Genomic DNA, 21071 nt, shown 5'->3' with positions numbered 1-21071 from the left:
TCTATCACTTTATAAGGAGTTTTGAAATGAGCAAATTCTTCATGCCTAAACAATTTGAGAAGGCGGTACTTTGAATTCTTATGATCTCATTATTTTATTGTGGAGCAATTCAAATGAAGCTCGTTCTCTTTTAAACTTAGCATCAACTTTTGGAATGGAAAAATTTGGATAAAGCAAAATTCGACTAAGAAAAAGTTTATTTAAATTGAAACTTTTGTGTTTCTCAAATGTCAAAAGAGTTAGACAATGCTAAATTTAGAGTAGATAACATATTTATAAAATAAATATACAACCAAGATTTGACGAGAATTTTATTAAATACTCACATTGTCATAAACCGACGCGATCCCTCACCCTCCATAGGAAAAATTATTCCATACGGACGGATTGCATGCAGTGTCACATCCTGACCATAAATCAGGTGATCTACGGTCAAGATGTATTTCGGTGGGTCCCACCGAATTTTTTTTTAAAAAAAACTGAAATATATTCTGACCGTAGATCACCGTGATCTACGATCAGAATCGGACACCGCATGCAGAAATGCATGCGGTGTCCGTACACAATAATTTCTCCCCTCCATAGGCTGTCATGCGCGAATCTTAAGTGCCACAAGGGGCAACTTTACAGGTCAGCGATGTGAAAATAACAATGAAACGTCACACAATTTACGTAGCATCCTCAGCTTCTTTATCCATCTACGTATTTATTTTTAAAATACTTATTTTTGATGGAGAATTTACATATATATCTCACAATTTCTATGTATTTACATATTGCCGATCTGAGCGTTAGTATATATACATTTAAAGTTATGTTTACTACCTAAGCATGTAAAGTTATGTTTACTTTGGAAAAAAGATGGTTTTAGTGATATTTTTATGTAACATTTAAGTACTTATCTAACATTACATTACTTTCAGATGAGTGGTGTTTCGAGTCGATAGATTATTTACATATATTACATTCATTTAAAAATAAATCTATACATACCGCCTGAAACTAAGTATTTACAAATCAACCACCCACTTTAAACCATATTTCAAATTCTCTCTCAAATATCAAAATTCATAGTAAAACCACGACCCATAATTTTCATTTTTATCAAATTCTCAATAGTTTGATCAATCACCTGGGTGGTTAATTTGCAAATACCAATATTTTCAGTGGTTTGTATATAATTACCCCATTTTAAAACCCCTCTTGATTAAATTTTGATAATAATGACAATAAAACCACATCTGCAAGTGAGATATAAAAGAGTTTAATTGATTGTGACATGGCCAGTAACAAAGAAACGCAACATTTTGTATCTTCTCTTCATGGCAAAAATGAATTACAGAAAAAAAAAAAAAATCTATAGATGAGGATAACCCAACTCTTTGTTCATGATGGTGGAGAAGTAGCCGTTAAAATCAAGATAACTCCAGAAGCGATGAAGGCCGAATTCGCCATGTTTCGGCGATTTAAGATACAAAAGGTACAGTTCTTCGAGGTTCTTCTTAAAAGAAGAATTTACAGAAGATGCCTGCATCATTAACCAGAAGGTAATGTGAAACTATAGATAAGAAGAGAGCGATGTAGCAGGAAGAATGAACAATTGAAAATCATCATAATCCTCAGCTATGTCACAAATATTACAGTAAATAAACTCAACACATCTTCCTTTTATTAAACTCTTAACATCCCTTTCTGTTTATGTAAATCTTCCAAATTCGGACATTTACATACATACCACGCAATTCATATGTATTTACATATCTAACACCTAAACTTTTACTCTTTACATTTACACCCACCAAATGTTTCATATCATTTAAAAAATACCATCATTTTAATTTTTAAAAAGTGAAATACACCTTTTCAAGCGTAGGTGAGGTGGGTATGTATGTAAAAATTGAAGTTTAGGTCTTACATATCTAAATACATAGGAATTGAGTGGTATGTACAAAGATTTTCCTGTCTTCATTTTTTTCATTTTTGTAATTGCAAGTATTATCTGAACATTAACATTGTCATTGTCGGTCCCAAACCCGGATGTGAAAAGTGGAGGGTTGCGTTAGATAATCGACAACCAACGTAAAACTTGTTGAAAAAAATCACGACATTCCTTTTGATCATTGTGTAAGTGCTTGGGCGTTCCCTGGAAGCGACGCGATGTATAGCCTGAATACAATGAAAAGTGTGCAAGGGGCGCTCACCGACGCCCGGGTGTAGTGTCAAATAAACAAGGGTTCCCACATGGCCACATTACGGACGAATGCAGCTAAAGAAGTTAGTCCATGAAACTAATGAAACTAATATTAGGATAAAATCTTGGAATATAGGTACTCTCAATGATAAATTAATGATAAATTATGATATTATGATTCATAGAAAAATTAATATCTTATGTATTCAAAAACTAAATGGGTTGGAGAAAAGGCTAAGGAGATTGACAGTTGGAGAACTAAATGGGTTGGAGAAAAGGCTAAGGAGATTGACAATTTAGTTTTAAACTTTGGTATTCTGGTAAGAGTCACAGTAGAAATGGTGTAGGTATAATTATAAATAAGAGTTTGAAAGATAATGTTATAAAAATTAATAGAGTTGGAGATAGAATTATAGCCCTTAAGATTATCATTAATACTATGATTTCTAATATTATAAGTGCTTATGCTCCTCAAGCAGATTTAGATACAGGGTCTAAAAATAAATTTTAGAATAATAAATTTTAGAATGGGTTCAAAAAAAAATTAATAGAATGACCTACAAATGATACCACTTGAAAGAGGAGTTTTTATTGAAGGAGATTTAAATGGACATATCGGTAGAGTGATAAAAGACTTAAAAAATATTCATGGAGGCTACGGTTTTGGAGTAACTAATGAAGAAGGTAGAACTATTTTAAATTTTGCTTTAGCATATGATTTTGTTATTACTAATACTTTATTCAAGAAAAGAGATGATCATCTTATTAGTTATAAGAGTGGATCTAATAAAACACAAATTGATTATTTTCTTATGAGAAGAAGAGATCGTTGAGATTGTAAAGATTGTAAGGTCATTCCAAGTGAGAATTTAAGTACCCTACATTCTAGATTTTAAGATGAAGATTTAAGATGAAGAGTTGTAAAATAAAGAATACTAGGACTCGTCATCGTAGAATTAGATAAAAGAACTTAAAAGACAAAATAAATTATTTTTATGTGTAAAATTCAAGATTTCAAAATTTGGGATATTCATGAAGAAACAAATGTTATGTGGGATAAGCAACAAATACTATTAAGCAAGTAGCAAAAAATGTGCTTGGAGAATCAAAATAAAAAGTTTTTATAAATAAAAATAGTTGGTTGTGGAATAATAATATGCAAGAAAAGATAAAATATAAGAAACGATGTTATAAAAGTTGGTTTAAATGTAAAAGCGTAGAGAAGTGGGAAAATTTTCAAAAGACATGCATAGAGTCTAAAAGAACAATCTGTGACGCTAAAAATTCTGCTTTTAATGATCTTTATAATAAATTAGATACTAAGAAGGGTGAAAAATATATGTATAAACTAGCCAAACAAAAAGAAAAGAAAAGTAAAGATTTAACTCAAGTAAAGTGTATTAAAGATGAAAATCAAAAAGTACTCTTCTTAGAAAAAGATATTCAAAATAGGAGGGTGAGTTATTTTGATAAACTTTTTAATGAAGTTTATGAAAATACAATAGACCTTAGTGATCTTAATATATTGAATAAAAATAAAACGTTTCATTTTTACCGTCGCATTAGTAAAAAAGAAGTTGAGGAGACTTTAAAGAAAACAAAAGGTGGAAAGTCTGTAGCACCTGATAATATCCCAATTGAAGTGTAGAAATATTTAGGAGATTTGGGAGTTTCTTAGCTTAATAAACTCTTTATCTTTAATATTATTTCTAAAAAGATGTTTTTAATATTACTTTAAAAACTAAAATGATGTCTGAGTGGAGGAAGAGTATTATTTTTAAGAATAAAAAGAATAAAGGTGATGCACAAGAGTATGCAAAATATAAAGGAATTAAGTTGATGTGTCATACTTTAAAATTATGGGAGGGGGTAATTGAACATACGTTAAGACACATTACAAAGATTTATCATAATCAATTTGGATTTATGCCGGGCAGGTCTACTATGGAAGCTATACATTTATTGAGAGGTTGATGGAGAAGTTCAGAGATAATAAGGGGAATCTACATTTGATTTCTATTGATTTAGAAAAAGCTTACGATAAGGTTCCAAGAGATATCCTTTGGAGAGTTCTTGAGAAGAAATGTGTTGATATAACTTATACTCAAGTCATTAAAGATATGTATACTAGAGCTGTTACTTGTGTTCAAACTGAAAGAGGATTGACAAAAAAATTTCCAATTTATGTTGGATTACAACAGGGATCGGCTTTAAGCCCATATCTTTTTGCTTTAGTTATGAATGGTCTTATTAGACCTCTACAAGAGGATGTACCTTGGTGTATGCTTTTTGCTAATGATATCCTTCTCATGGATAAAACGAGAGAAAAAGCCCAAGAAAAACTTGAATTATGGAGATCTACATTGGAGTCTAAAGGTCTTCATTTAAGTAGAACTAAAACTGAATACATGGAATGTAATTTTAGTGGTATTAGCTCTAGTGACAAAAGTGTGACTTTGGGCGATCAAATTATTAAAAGGTATGAACGATTTAGATACCTCGGGTCTGTTGTTCAAAGCAATGGTGTGAACGATTTTCTGTTGTTCAAAGGTGTGAACGATTTTCTGAACATTCTCACAGATGAGTTCAAACCAGTTACATAAGTCTTGTATTTCACCTTCTATAGCATGATAGAATGAGGAGTTACTACAGGTTTCTATATCTTTTGATTTGTCACCAATAAAATATTAAAAAAATGCATCAAAATAGTCCCCTGCCTTTTTGCAGGGAGTTATTTTAGACAGAGCCTTCAAAGGTGTCGAATTAGTTCCAGACTCTTTTAATCCGGGTTAAAAAATAGAAAATTTCAGCCTATATTAAAAGATTATGGGAATTAATTTAGCACTTTTATAGACTATGGGGCTAAAACATCATCATATAAATAGCCAGTAGACTATTTTGACAATATACTCAAAATATTAATATAGAACATCTTTACGAAGGCATTCAAATAAGGGATTAATTGATTGTTTTAAATAAAAAAATTGTTTTCGGAAGTATTGATTTAATTATTATACATTCTTGGAAAACAGAATTATTACAATCAGGAGTCCTACAGAGTTCGAAATGAGCAATCAAATATCCAGTAAAAATAAATAAAGAGTGAGAATCCAAAAGGCAGATCTTAAATAACCAGGATAGATGTGATCTCTCTAAAAGGGAACAAATTATCTTTAAATGAGCTCTGATGACATGGAGATAAGAAGTGAATTATTTACCATATCACTTGAAAAGATCCAAGACTTTTTTTTTTAAAATCTTTCAGTACAAAGACATTAAAAGGGCAAACAAAGCCCAGACAGCAGATATCACAAATATGAAGTATTCTAGGGGCTTATTTGGTTGCTTGCTCAAAGGAAACATGTTTTAGAAAATTTGTTTAGGGAGTTTTGACAAGATTTGAGGTGTTTGAAATCAATGTTCGTGTTTATTTGCATCCAATCAAAAATGATGATTTAACAAATTTCATTGTTTTCAAAATAAGTTTTCAAACTTCAATCAATCCAAATATCCAATGAGCCCACAAGTAGAAAGATAATGGATTTCAAGTATCCATAAAATTCATAATACATGGTGAAACTAAGGCGTTTCTTCCAAAAAAGGAAAAAAAAGGGATTATTCATTCGTTTGAGAACATGTTTGACACTATAATCAATACTTGTAACCATGGCACGAAGCACAGGAAGTAAAGTTGAGTGTCCGTTATCACATGATTGATGAAAATAGGAAAAAGATGAGAAAAGTGCCAAAACGATTCCAGAATCTTTATCATGAGTCATTTTAGTACCGGAATCCATAAAAATGTCAATTAATCCCTAAACTCTTTTATTAAGGCTAAAATAATCCTTTTCGGGGACTATTTCATCCAGCCTGAGATCTAATTTGTCAATTTTATAGAGTAAAAGCCCAAAATAGTTCACTGACTATTAAAAAGTGTCCAATTTAGTTCTAGAGTTTTAGAATGATCTAATTTAGTCATTGTCTATTAAAAGTTGCTCCAAATTAGTCCTAAAATATATTTTCCACTAAATTTAACCGCTGTCTGTTTGAATTGAAGGGTATTTTTGTTTTTGATGTAATTATTTAAAATTTATATAGCTTTGTATAAAAATCCTTTTTTATTTGTTGTTGAAATATTATAATTTTTAATTTGCGTAATAAATTTATTCACAAAAAGCATCACTTTTTTTCAAATGAATTTTTTTTTGGATCATGGTTTGAATACACAACAGTATGTTTATATATATATATTCTGAAAAAATATTAGTGTAAAAGTATTAATGGTTTGCCATTAATTACACACTTTTATTATTCACATAGATAATGTTTTAAATGTAAAATAAATTTATTCATTAGTTTTTCAAATTAATTTTAACTATTTTAAAACACATTCTTTAATAAATAATATTAAAAAAAAGTCAAATGAAATAAAGTAATTCATATAACTTTAGATCGAGTGAACTGTTACTGCATAATTATTGATTATTTTAAAAAAAATTCATATGAAAAGAAGTCATGACTGCTGTAAAAAAAAATTATTAATGAAAATTAAAAATTATAATTTTTCAATAATAAAAAAAAAGAGATATATATACAAATCATATAAATTTTGAATAATTACATAAAAGACGAATATACCCTTCAATTCATGCAGACCACCATTAAATTTAACGGAAAATATAATTTAGGATTAATTTGAAACAACTCTAATAGTCTAAAGACTAAATTGGAGCATTCTAAAACTTTGGGACTAAATTGAACACTTCTTTATAGTCGGGAGATTATTTTGGGCTTTTACTCATTCTATAGGACTATAGGACTAAAAAGAATAACCAGGAGATATTTGAAAAAAATAAAAATAAAAAATCAGGGGACTATTTTGAAACTTTACTCAAAAAAAAAAAAAGCATAAACTAGAAGAAGATCACCTGCGTAAAATTAATCCGAGAATGGAAGCATGATAAATCTTTTTCAGACAAATTGCCAGTAGACCCAATGCTAGAGAAACACGAGCGAAAGTCTAATGCACATTGCAAGATATTCTTGATAACTGTAGCTGCTGCTTTTGCATCATCAGATAGAAAGCATCTAAGAAGAAAAAATAAGCAGAAATTAGAACGAAAAACCTAAGAATATTGCAAAAGGTGACATAACTAACGTGCATGTTCATCTACGTAAAAATGTACAAGGACTCAGAAAAAATATTCTTAAAATTTCATGAAGTAGGAGTAAGAATATTTTTAGGGGCATTTATAAACCTACCACCCAATTCCTAGCATTTACATATCTAACACCTAAACTTTACTTTTTTACATTTATACCATACAAATCTTTCATCTCACATAAAAAGCATTAACTCTTTTAAGTGAAATACACTCATGCATAGATAAGGTGATAGGTAATAAAAAAAATTGAAGTTTAGGTGCTAGATATGTAAATTCATAGAAATTGAGGGGCGGTATGTATGCAAATCTACCTTTTTTTTTTATGTACGGTGGAGGACAAGATACAATTAGAACAAAAGAATGCAAAAAATAGTTATTGATAACATCCATAATAGATTTCCATTTTACTTCAACCTGCTCGACATGATCTTGTATGAGCACCATGAAGATGTATCAATCTATTCAAACCAACCTGAAGAACAATTTCAGGAATAAAGGGTGAATTGCACCACATGCACACCTGCTTATAATGCAGCATAACATTGATATTTTCAATTTGAAAGTTTTAAATTTAAATCTCATCATCATTTCAACATTTCCCAAATCCCCATCCGAATCTTTGATCTTCATGTTAACATTATTAAATTGCAGCATCTCAATGTAATTTTCCGGGGTCCAAACAGGAGCTGAAATGGATAATAACATGTTTTAGTATAAATATCCAAAGAAAAGAATATCACTTGACCTCTCCCAGCCAATAGGTACTTATGAACAAGGCGGCATGTGTGGTTATAGTAGAGAGAGAGAGAGAGAGAGAGAGAGAGAGAGTTTGTGCGACAAACTTCTAATTTTTAAGATTTTTTTATGCTTAGTTGGCATCATCTAGACATCTCTTGGCACATCATAAACCTACGAAGCACACATACCTCACATATTAAGAGATTCATTATGCAAACTTGGAATTTTCATATTTGATTTAAAAAATTACACACACGATATTTTAGAAGCATATTAAAAATGCAGTACAGATTTTAAAGAGATCAGTGAAATTGATAGCCAAAAAAACTTTATTTTTGTCAATCTAGAGTAGAAATTAAGGTTGGATCTTATACCTCATCTCAATCCTTATCTATTGTGTTGGATTTAGATTCGGAAGGAGACAAGAAAGGATTTGACCATTAGTGCCAATTGTTTGCCATGACCAAGAAATATATCAATGAGATGATATGCGAGGGAGTTTCACTTGGCATTGTTAAAGTCATCCTCTATAGCTCATATACATCAATGATCTTATCAAAGTCAACCTACAAAGAAAAGATCATCCTAGCCAAAAAAAGTGAAATTTACATACATACCACAAAATTCTTATGTACTTAGATATCTAACACTTAAAGTTTGATATTTCACTTATAACACCTTGGTGGCTAAACCTATACATGAAAATGTATAGTTCACTTTTAAAAACATATTGATGGTGGTATTTTTTATGTGATGTTATGGATTTAAATGGTATGCATGTAAATAAAAATGTTTAGGTGTTAGAAATGTCAAAACATAAGAATTGTGCGGTATGTTAACCCAAAAATAAAGGAATTTAAGCGTTATGACGGATGAAGCGAAAGCAGGGCAAGCAGGTAAAGTTATTAATGTAGGAAACAAGTTTCGAATTAAACCAGTCCGCCCTCTCGAAGAACAGGAGAGAAGTCATACCGTCTTTACTTTGGACAAAGAAAATAACAAAAATGTAGAAGCTAACAAAGGAGCAAGATATACAAACCATCTCCAACATACTTGTACACCAAAATAATGTCAAACAGAAATCTCGAGGAGATACTATGGATTGAAAAAAAAGCATGTTCAAAGATGACCCACAAAAGACCAAATGTTACATCAGCGTGAGCCCATGTTATCCAGTGCCTAACTACAACCCCTAAAACCTTGTACAAAGCTTGCGAACAAGAGCCCCTTAGATCAAAGATCAGGACTTGCCAAAACAAAGAAAAGGATATGCCAGACTCCTCAAAATAACATCAAGAGTCACCTTAGACAAACCCTTAAGACTCAACAAGATTATTTAGGTGCCCAAGACAATACCCACATAAATCCCCCAATGGCTCTCTTGTTAAATAAATGAGCTACCCATTGGATTACGGTAATATGTCATCTGCCCAATAGCCTAATATCATCTTGGCAACAAGAATCCAACTTAAGGGGTCAAAAGTTATCGCTCAGACCAAAGGAGCTGGCCAAACAAAGTTCGGCGACCCAAGGACCCCCATGGGTCGACCAGTCATCCTTGGCCAAGTCGACCGACCGACCTTGGGTAAATTGGCCAACCGTCCTTAGCCAAGTCAACTGATTGACCTTAACTAAATCGACAGAATGTGTTTAGCCAAGCCGACCGAATGTCCCCAGCCAAGCCGACCGACAGTCCTCCATGGGGTCGACCACTAACCAACATATGAGAACCAATTGTATGCCCTAACTCAGCTTAATCGACTAGATGAACCTGTCTTACCCAAGGGCCTCCGATCCTAGGCGGCCGAATGATGGTGCGACCAAGCCAGAGTTTTTAATTAATTAATTATATATTTATAATGTATTTATTTATGATCAAAATATCATGTGACTCCCTTATTCAAACAGGGGCAATCAAGTAAGTAAAGGGCTAATGAATCATTCAGACTAATCTAATCTCATTTCCACTCTTATTGTTTTCCCTCTCTCTCTCTCCTCTCCTATGCTCTATTACTTGGGTGAGCATCACATGACAATTTTGGATTCAAAAACGCTGCTACTAAAGCTATGAATGTACTTAAACTCGAATATTGAAAAATGTAGGAAGATGGAAAATCAGCCTTACTCACAGTATGATATGGATTCACGGGGAAGAAAACCACCTAAAAGTGGAACCTATGATCACAGAATCAAATCTAAGTGATCAATCATATCATCTACATAATTTGATCATCAGATCGAGCAAAAATAAAGAAGATGAGTCATTCAAATTTTTATGATTCAATATCTATACATGAAAATTGCTAATAGTGGTGACTCTCATATTATACCATTGAGATAAAAAGGGTTATTGCAAAGAGTTCATGCATATGATAAGTTCGTCAATCGAACATCATACGAAGATCCAAGACCTAGAAGTTATATCCATATAATAAATTTATATTACAAACAATAATGATGAATTTGAATTATTAAACTCGGATAAATTTATTTCTTAATTTATAATACAGGATTAAGATAATTCATATTTAAATTATCATTTAATTTGAATTTCTTTGATTTTTTATTGAAAGTACTTCCTCTTTTTGTAAAGTTTGTTTACGTATGGATTCTGCTTGTGATGATTTGTCTATTCAAAGGCTCAAATCCTGCAGTAAATTATAACCTTGCTCCAAAAGTTCATCCTTTTTCTACACTTGTTCACTTCCACCACCCTGCTTATGCTACTACAGTAGGAAGTAAAAGGAAAGGAATTCCAAGTACAATTAAAAATTCTAGCGATAATACCCAAACTTGCAGCACAATCACTAGTTTGAAGACTCACCATTATTGTCTGCCGCCCTCTATTATTGCTATTTCCAAAGATGGCCGTTGATATTATTTATTGCTTCCATTACTGTCAATCACATTTTCTTACATCCTGTTGGTGGCCATGATTGGTTGTGATGCGGAACGTGTCCCGCTCACGCGGGATTTCCCGCAATGGGAAGCAAAGCGCACTCCGGTGCCTACACCGAACAGGTCCATGTTTTTTTGTTGTGGGGGAGTCAACCGATCCACTTGGGCAACTCCTAGTTATTTGATTATTATATGTTTGCTCACTAATATTTTAGGGTTAGTTTTTGTGAGTTATGTTTAGAACAGCCTCCGGCGTCTGTTTCTCTCTTCGGGGCTAATACCTGCGGGTTTAGGAGATGCTCCAACTGTATCTCTCTCAAGGTGGTGATTATCTTCCCAATCCCATTCCAAATCCTCCCCACATCGCTCACAACCGCTTCTTACCTCCTACAGCCACCCAAAACAGCTGTATTGGCTGTTTCTTCCTGCGGTTTTCTATCGTCCAACCGCCGCCAGGCGCTTTTCGCTTGCTGCTGCCATCCAGGACAGCAAGGAGTTCCCGACATTTTCCAGCTTTCTCAGCCACTGTGCCTCCCTTGCCATCCTTCAGAATATGCGCCCTACTCTTTCCACTTGCAGCCATCATCCGGAACCTCCACTATCACATTCTAATTTGCTGCCAGCACCCCAAACCAAATGCCCCTTGCTGATTGCTGCTCCAGACCGGTCACACTCTTGTTGCCCTCGCTTGGACAGCCCTCCCGCATTCACTCTCGCTGATTGCTTGCAGCCTGGACCATTGGAAACCACTGCCTCTAGCTTTTCTGCCTGCAAACCACCTCGTCCATCACCCCACCCTCTTCCAAAGCATCACCAACCACCATCAAACCCATGGATCCAACTCTAGTTGAATTTGTTTTGTCATTTGTTGCAACTTCTGATTTCTAGTGTGTTTAGTGGTTAGTTCCTATTGGAATTTAACAATAAAATTTGTTTTTCCATTGTTGTTTGGTTAACTCTGATATCAGGTTATAACCAATATTTGTTGTTCTTCATTAATGCCATTTCCATGGACTGTTGTTGTTTTTTAATGCCATTGTTATTGATGTTCTTGCCGCCACAACTCCATTGTTCTGTCTCCTCTGCCAAATCAAAATTATTTTATTCAATAAACAGAGTTCCGGAAGAGAATAAAACCAAAAGGAAGGAAAAAGTGTTGTCCAATAGTAAGAGATGTCAAATAGTCAAAAAGTTTCATCTAAAACATGACAACATTTAAGGAAACTTTCATTGATAAAAAAGATTAACAGGAAATCTTTAAAGGAAAAAAAAAAACCTCAAATCTTTATGAATTTTTTTAAGCACTAATTATCAATTTATGCAATAATACGGAGATATTAGCTATACAACAACAACAACAACAAAGCCTTAATCCCACTACGTGGGGTCGGCTACATGAATCCTTTTTCTCCATTGCGTCCTATTTAGTGTCATATTTTCATTTAGTTCTAGTAAATTAAGATTATTTTTTATACAATAAGCCCAAGCCTTTCTAGGTCTACCTTTGCCTTTTTTAACACAAGTCGAATCTAAAACATCTACTCTCGATTATCAGATGGTCGACGTTTAATGTGACCAAACCATCGAAGATGACTTTCTCTAATTTTGTCCGACAAGAGCTACACTAACCCTATCACGGATATATTCATTTCACATTTTGTCTCTAAGTGTAAAGCCACTCATCCACCTAATCATTCTCATCTCGGCAAGACTTAACTTATTATTATTATTATTATGCTTCTCTTTTAAATTTAAAGGCCAACATTCAATGCCATAGAGTATTGCAGGTCTCACCATCGTCTATAAAATTTTCCTTTCAGTCTAAACGATAATTTTCTATCACACAGAAGGCCCGAAGTATTCCTCCACTTCAACCAACCAACTTGAATTCTACTATTAACATTCTCGTCTATATCACCATCGCTTTGAACAACAGACCCAAGATATCTAAATCATTCACACCTTTTAATAATTTGATCGCCCAAAGTCACACTTCTGTCACTAGAGCTACTACCACTAAAATTACATTCCATGTATTCAGTTTTAGTTCTACTTAAATGAAGGCCTTTAGACTCTAATGCAGACCTCCATAATTCAAGTTTTTCCTAGGCTTTTTCTCTCGTTTTATCCACTAGAAGGATATCAACAGCAAAATTAGCTATAGATGAATAAATTTTTTTAAGCACTAATTATGAAAAGATAACCCTCACACCTTGCCAATCCTTATGAGCTCACCATTGACTAAAGCTAGTGATACTAAGATGCGGCAGATAAAGTCATTGTAAGAAATCTGCAAGGTAAGACGGAGCAAAAAAGTGCAGTAGGTAGTACATCTCATCACAAAAAGTTGCAAGTCATATCAATGGCTACTATAACTTCTCCTTTGTGACGACATTATAGTAAAGCTTAGATTGTAAAAATTGAATTGAGGTTAACTACTTTTGCATGGTACAACAAAATTGGATCATTTTTCGATATGTTCAAAGACCATGATAGCTAGCCATACCTATTGAAAAATTTCATAAATAATCTTAAGTTTTTATCGAAGCCAAATGATGTTCCGCGGAGTAGGGGTTACAACGTATTAACATACAGTTTAGATTTAGATTTGAAAAATTCATGTGTTGGGTCCTCATTTTCCTGACCCCAAGTTAAGCCGGACTCGTACTTAACATTAAGAAAAAGAGGAAGAGAAATGAGCAAAGGAGAAAAAAAGCTAAAAGAAAATAGAAAAAATCTCTATCAAGCTAATTGAACAATGTATTTAAAACAGGAAAACACAAGATTACATAACCCTGAATCCCCATGATCCTCTATTTATAGATGAAGATCGAAGTTGGAACACTACAAAAAAAGTACAAAATAAAACTTATGAAATATCCAACTAGGATAATAAATAGCCCAAAGAAGAAGCCACCAAAAGAGAAACCTAAAACTCACATTAACCACCCACAATAAAACAAGTTGAGAATGTAGTCAAAAAGTTGTTCCTGCAAAAAGGCCAGATAATTGCACATGCCTAAAGGAGTCCAAACATTGAAATTCTTCTAGGCTTCGCATGAGAAAAATCAAAACCCATCCAAAATGCCACAATACATACACAAAATGCGGTTGAAAAAAACATTATTATAGCCTCCATAAATAATCACAGAAGTAATGAAAGATTCAAGCCAACAAGAAAACAAAAAAAGCAGCTACATAGCTAATAATATAATGAAAATTATAGATTCTATTATTTAATATATTTTATAAGTCTATTATGATTGTAAATGAAGTGAAATAATAAAAAATACATATTATTTTAAATATAGTGCCCAATAAGTGTTCCTAACTTATATTTTCAAAAATCGTTGCCCCATATTTGAATCATATCACATTTATGTCCCTATGTTTGTTGCCATTTATGACATCTAGCTTTGAACAATTTTGAAGAGCACAATCGTCAAAACAAGGGCATGCGGTTTTTTGTTACAATGTAATTTTGTTTCTATTTTGGCTTTGCTTTGTTCAAGTGCTATATAAAAATAGGAATGCTTGGTATGTTATACACCAAGAAAAACACAATCGTTTAATAATTAGAAAACAGAAAAGATTGATATTCAATGAAGGGTTACAATCTGGCAAGCAATATTATCAATAATAAATAACATATAGTCAACAAATGTGAGAAAAATAATAAATTAATAATATAAAAAAATGCATAAAACATTAGAAAAGTTAATAAAGTAACTCAAAGATACTCTGGGAAACAGATCGTGCAAAATTTTATTTTAGTGCTAAATTATTAAAAGCATTTATTATTAATTTAAGCATTCACATTATGATTGTAATCACTAATTTACATGGCAAAAACATGATGAAAAATATAAATATGATAAATGATAAAATATACAGATTACTCTCTGTGTAATAATTCTATTAAGTAAATAAGTCAATAAAAATAGTATCCTTTTACCTAAAGTAGTATTTTAAAAGTATTAATATTTAATATTAATGCACCGACAATATTTATTACTTAATATAATTCATTTTTTTATTAAACATGATTAAATGATATCTAAAGTTCGTAATTATTCAATTGGTCAATATACTTATTGCTAAAATACATGAGTTTATATCACAAATATTTATTAGAAAAAAACATTAGTACATTCTCTAATATTTGAAAGCAGTCAAAACTTTAATAGAATAATAGAATTAAGAAAAATATTTGTAATGATGTAAAAGCACCACTGAACCCTAAAAGTATTCCACTACAAAAACACAAGGAATCTTCATACTACATATTTTAATAAACTAATAAATTAGAGATCTATCTGCATACTAGATGACGAAAATTTTGCAATGGTAGCAGTCATAAAATTTCAAACACAAACGGTGTAAAACAAAGAATTAGCTTCTTGTGACTCACATGTGCGCTGCATCTACAAGATACAGCATATGCATCGATTCCAAGTCCAGTATGTCCTTCACCTGAGTAAAAAACAATGAAATTTATATATTCATTTGATGTTCACACGACAGGCTACAGCTAAATGGCATTACACTAAAAAAAACATTATGACAGATCATATAATAAAAAATGTAAGCCACTATTAAAAAAAACAAGGAAAAAAAGTGGCATATGAATTAAATTATCCATAATCTCAAAATAAACAATAATTTGAAAACACATAATACAGTTTAAAACTCGATGCACGTGACCTACTCAGTAACGAACAACTTTACACATGCTTGATGTGGACAGCACACATGCTTGATGTAGACAACATCTAGGTGTAAGAAATAATGGAATAGGCTCACTTCGAACACTGCTCAAGTCAATAACCATAAATATAAATCAGGAAAAAATGAGCAGAACAAGAGATTGGTATCAAAAACATAAAATACATATACAATGATAAAACAACCAATGAAACATATTGCTAAGTTTCTTTGATAATTCATGGACTATATAATAATACACTTATCCCAAACCAAGAAGAAATGACAATCCATAAAAAATACCAAAATAAAATATTTGGAATACAACTAATAATGATTATGATCCTTATCCCAAACCTGGGAATAAGAATTCATCGTAACTTAACCCCTAGTGGGCAACTAACTGATACATGAAAAATTAAATAAAGCACAAGTAAATTTGTTTTTCTGCTCTCAAAGAGCTGGGGCAAGGCAAGTGTTAGTAATAGAAATAATTTTTTTATTGTAAACTTTTTATTCATCTTTGCCCACAAAATGAAAAATGTGGCAAATATGTAAGCAACCTGTGGAGTAATGTCCCTTGAAGCCAGACATGGCACCCATATTGAGCACTATGCAAACACCTAAGCACATGAACATACAACGAAAGTGTTAAATATGAAATTTGGCGCCTTTTTATTCCAACATTTTAAAAATTTTATCCGACCCTTCCAACACTCAGGTCAACATTGTCAAAAAACTTCCGGACAATTTACTTGATTTTTGTAAAAACTTCTGCTAAAATTAGGGGCAAATATTTTTTTCTTCACCAACATAAAACAGCACAATCCGAATGCATAACAATAAACACCTACAATTCGAGAGGTAAGCGATCTCTAACAAACACTAACCCTGACCCTAAGAATCAACATAAAAATCACACATCACCCTAACTCTAAATTCAAGCCAACAATCATACACCTATCATATAACCCTAAAAATATTAGCCCTCCTTTTAGCTAATAATAATGTTGAAATTATGAATAATGCGGAATATTTTATTGATATGAACGAGGGTATAATTAACCCTTACATCAATTCTAGAATAAGAAGGACAATAAAAAAAATAACATAAAAGAAAATATATATCACCTAATATCTTCAATTACTCAATTAATATTAATTGTTTTGGAAAAAAAGGAAACAACATAAAACAGGAAAACCTAAAATAGGAAAGGAAATAAATCCAATACAAGAAAATAATTTATTTCACATCACTTCTCACATGAATAAATTATTTCCTAATATAACTTTTAACATTCCCCTCAAGTTGAAACATGATTGAAAACCATGTTCAACTTGGATTAGAAAACATCAAATAACAGGCAAGGAAAATTTTGTGATATAGCACTTGAAGTCTTCAACCCGTATTGCGGTTAATTTTTACTGTAGTTCCTGCAGTATCTGTAAGTATAAGAATCCTACAGATAATGCTGCATGAAAGTTTGCAAGGAACTAGACAACTGTGGTTGTCTTTGACTGCAGTTCCTGCAGTGTTTGTGAGTAAGTAGAAGACTCCTACAAGTAATGCTGCAATGGAGTTTGCAGGAGAGTAGACAACTGTGGTTGTTTTTTATTGTATTTCTTGTAGTGTTTGTGGTAGACAGAAGTCTCCTACAAGTAATGTTGCAGTAGGGTTTGCAGGGAAGTAGACAACCTGCAGGAAAAACTAACTTTCAGTTGACTACAGTTCTCGTTGGCAGTAGAAAAAATAAATAAAAGCTCCGAAGCAGAGTTCATTGCAGAAAAAGGGACTGCGGTGAGGAGATCCTGTCACAGGATAGAGTCCTTTGCATGGCAGATTGCTGACAGAAAACATTTCCGACAACAAAGAAAAAGGGTTGCAACCTACAGGGAGAGAATCGACTGCCGCTTGCTGGACAAAAGAATTCCAACGAAGAAGTCAACAAGGAGAGTTTTGGAGGAGGGCATGTAGGTCGGCTGCTGGGATTCCAATCAAGAATACCATTCAGTCTCACCTCTGTAATAGCTTTTTTCAAGTCCTTTTGCAAGCAAACTAACGATGAACTTTTCAATAACCACAATCCACGCATGTGAAAAGAGTAAAAAAGTAATGGAGGCGGCTACAGTCGCAACTTCCCGCAGAAGGAATAGCAGTTGAAACCTATAAAAGGAAAAATGGCAAAAACAACTCCTCCCCTCTGTCCACTTTTGTTGCAAAGATATGTCTGGGAAAATAACTTCTCCTCTTCAGTTGGAACTGCTATTGGAGAGAGAAAGTCTCGCTCTCCGAAAATTGGTGGCGGCTTTCCGATTGATGTTTCCACAAGAAAGAGGAGAAAATCACATCATTTCTGTTTTTTTTTCTCATTTTTTTTATTTTTAAAAGAATCATGAGCTTGTTTATCGTATAATTCTTTTTTCAGAATAAGTCTATTTCCCAAATAATAAGAATGATCTGAAGAAGAGAGAAACCAGAAAAACAGGGACATATAACGAAGAAGGTAAACAAAGAGAAAGAAAACATGAAAAACCTACGTGAGATAAACCTCGCAAGAATAGGTCAAGTATATCCGCCCAAACAAGATCGGGCGGAGTCACCTTGGACCAATATCCTCGAAATGTGAGTCTCTTGTGATCCCCACATAATTAACAGACTCATCGACATATGGAGCTGCGAAATAAACAAATTATCCCAACGAGAAATCCTGATAAGTCAAAGCATATCAGAGTCGAAAGAGCAAAGGACAAATCGTCGTATCCTAAATGACTGAGAACCCATCGATAATCAAGCCGTCAAGATAATACTAACGAAGGGGAAAGGAGAAACCGAGCTTAATAGGGGTAGCCAAAAGAAGGGAGGAGTAATCCCTAACAGGTATAGGTAGTCAGGTTGGGGCACCACAGACCCGTCATCCCAAGTCACTCGGAGTCTAAGTCTATCTGGTCATGAAGATAGTCGACCCAACACGTCCAGAGATCCCTGGCCAGCAATCCGTGAATTGCGTTGTTCGCAGGGACCTCAGTAATTCTAAGGTCAAAAGAAAGAAACCCCATCCTATGTCTATCAGGTAGAATTCCAAGAGAAGAAACTTATATCCACCGAAGTGGCGAGGGTGCCAGAAAGAAAGAGGAAGGGAGGTTCACCTGCAAAGCTAGAAATGCTCTTGACAAAAGCACTTATGCCCCGTATGGTTCGGGGAGCCTTCTAATGACCTAAGCGCTCTAGAAAACAATGTGGAAATCTATACCGGGCCAGTCAGGTTATAGAAACACGCGTGCTTCTCCTCAGGACATGCGTATGATGCAGTTATCTACCATAATCCTAAACATAGAGACCCTATTAATATGACATGTGATAAGTTCTTGCTATGCAACTCATTTCAAAAGCGACCCGAAAACCATGTAGGAAAGTAAATCATAGATTTTAAAATATTGAATGTTTTAATCCTAAATTTTAATTAACTTAAAATTTTATTAGGATTTTATAAAAAAATTTACAATTTTAGGTCCTTAGAAATCCTAAATGATTCACATAATTCTCAGACAATCCACAAAGTAAAAATGATGGAAAAACAATTCAAGCACACAGACACAAGAAGAACAGTAAAGCAATTCATATAAGAAAGAATAAAAGGACGGTGTCACTGAGACGGCAATATATCCCGGAAACATAAAAATGTGGCCAAACATCACATAAGTACACGCCTAGTCTAACTCTATACATAAATTAGATTTAAAATTAAGATACGGGACACGAACAAACAGCTCCTGGTCCCCATCACGTGATTTCTAATATAAGACTTTCTTAGGAATATAAAAAATACACAAGTAATAAAAGACTCGACCTGTATTAAACCTTTATTAGCAGGAAAACCATATGAGCCATGCCTAACGCGAGAAGCTAAGCAGCGCCTACAAGAAAGGGGTAGTATATAAATCATTACATTGCTCTCCCTTATTACACGTGCAACGTGTACTTTATGCATGACTCCACGCAAGAAGGTCAGCCTAATATACTACCATACATGTCAAAATAATAAGCATGTAAGCACACCATAAGCACAAAAGATGATGTCTGACTAGGACAACGAAACCAACAAAGAAATATAGTCAGGACATTGAAAAAGAATACATAACATCCCAGTCCTTAGCCTAACATACCATCTAACGTAATATCCTAAAACAACATCTAAGTGAGTGACAGATCCTGAGGGGAATCTTCAATGACTTCCCAAACTATCATACTATGTGACTACGTTTTAGAGAGAATGTTATTTGAATGTTTTAATCCTATCAATTTTATTTATTTAGGACTTACACTTATATAATAACTGATTATGTAAATAGTCCGCAGAGATAAGAGGTTTTACGTCGTTCTAGACGACAATCTCGGAACCTAAAGCGAGTTAGGACTTATACTGCTCAGTTTAACTGTGTAGGAGCCTAAAAGAGGGTGAGGATTTACGTCGCGTTGGGCGAGCTACCTAGAAGTCCTATGAGTTGTTTAAACTAGAAAAGTTTAGCTGGTGTAAACTTGTTTTGCTGTTGTAGAATGACGACCAACTCCACTTGTAGTCTGCTCCAAGCTCCTTACTGCGCTGCCAACGAAGCTGCTCCAAAGTCCTCGTCGAAGCGGGTTTAAGTTTTCTAACGTGTCAAGTCATGATGTCAAATTAAATGTTTTCTAAGGTTATGATCATTTAAATATTATAGGGGATATTAAAGTTGATTAGAGCAACACCGGTTAGGATCTCACGGTTCCCTCATTCCGGTATCACTATTTTCTTTTGAATTTACTTAGCTTAAACGAATTATGAAATTCATTTAAACCGGGGAGATCTCGTTAGCAACCGTGGGTTACCTCCTCCGAGGGACTCCCGTAAATTCAAAATGAACTGTTATGTTTTTTTTTGTTATGTTGATTTTGTCTTGAAAATATTGTTTAATTTTTTAAAATCGTTTTGTTTTGAAAATGAAATTATATTCAGTATCTGCATAATGTGTTAGAGTAAGAATAAATTGCATTGAAGAAACAACAACAAATAAAATGTATCTGCGTACGTGGCGTGTCTACTGCTGCTATTCCTATTGCATGTTTAACTCGCAAAATATAATATAATTTGCAGGAAATTTAAATAAATTGCAAAGAAAAGAAGAAAACAGTAAGCAGTAGGATAAGTCGTAACAACAGCTAGGAACTCCAAACAAGTGATCCTGAGATTTCCTACAACTCCGGACTGCAACTCGCGAGCTAGTACAGTGATCCTACGACCTCTTACGACCCCGAGCAACAACTAGTAAGTGTGTACGGTGATCCTACGATTCCGGACAATAGTTAGAAGCTAGTACGACGATCATACGACCTCCTACGG

General features: G+C 33.4%; 1 protein-coding gene across 2 annotated transcripts in view; it reads right to left on the bottom strand.

Annotated features, from left to right (window-relative positions):
* Window positions 1-1260: 1260 nt before the first annotated feature.
* The window catches only part of LOC110024312, a 105595-nt gene continuing 85784 nt past the window's right edge, over window positions 1261-21071 (bottom strand). The window contains exons 12-14 of one of the 2 annotated variants that reach the window (XM_020724202.1): window positions 15404-15465; window positions 7120-7279; window positions 1261-1528 (exon numbers count right to left, since the gene is read on the bottom strand). In XM_020724202.1, the coding sequence (XP_020579861.1) occupies window positions 1358-1528; window positions 7120-7279; window positions 15404-15465 (393 nt within the window). In that variant the 3' untranslated portion in view covers window positions 1261-1357. The remainder of the gene's footprint in view (window positions 1529-7119; window positions 7280-15403; window positions 15466-21071) is intronic. The other variant, XM_020724203.1, reaches the window with a different exon arrangement.

The sequence above is a fragment of the Phalaenopsis equestris genome, unplaced genomic scaffold (assembly GCF_001263595.1).
Source record: "Phalaenopsis equestris unplaced genomic scaffold, ASM126359v1 Scaffold000251, whole genome shotgun sequence".
In the NCBI taxonomy this organism is placed as follows: Eukaryota; Viridiplantae; Streptophyta; class Magnoliopsida; order Asparagales; family Orchidaceae; genus Phalaenopsis; species Phalaenopsis equestris.
Note: the sequence above shows the minus strand (reverse complement) of the source record. Positions and strands in the feature narration are given on the sequence as shown.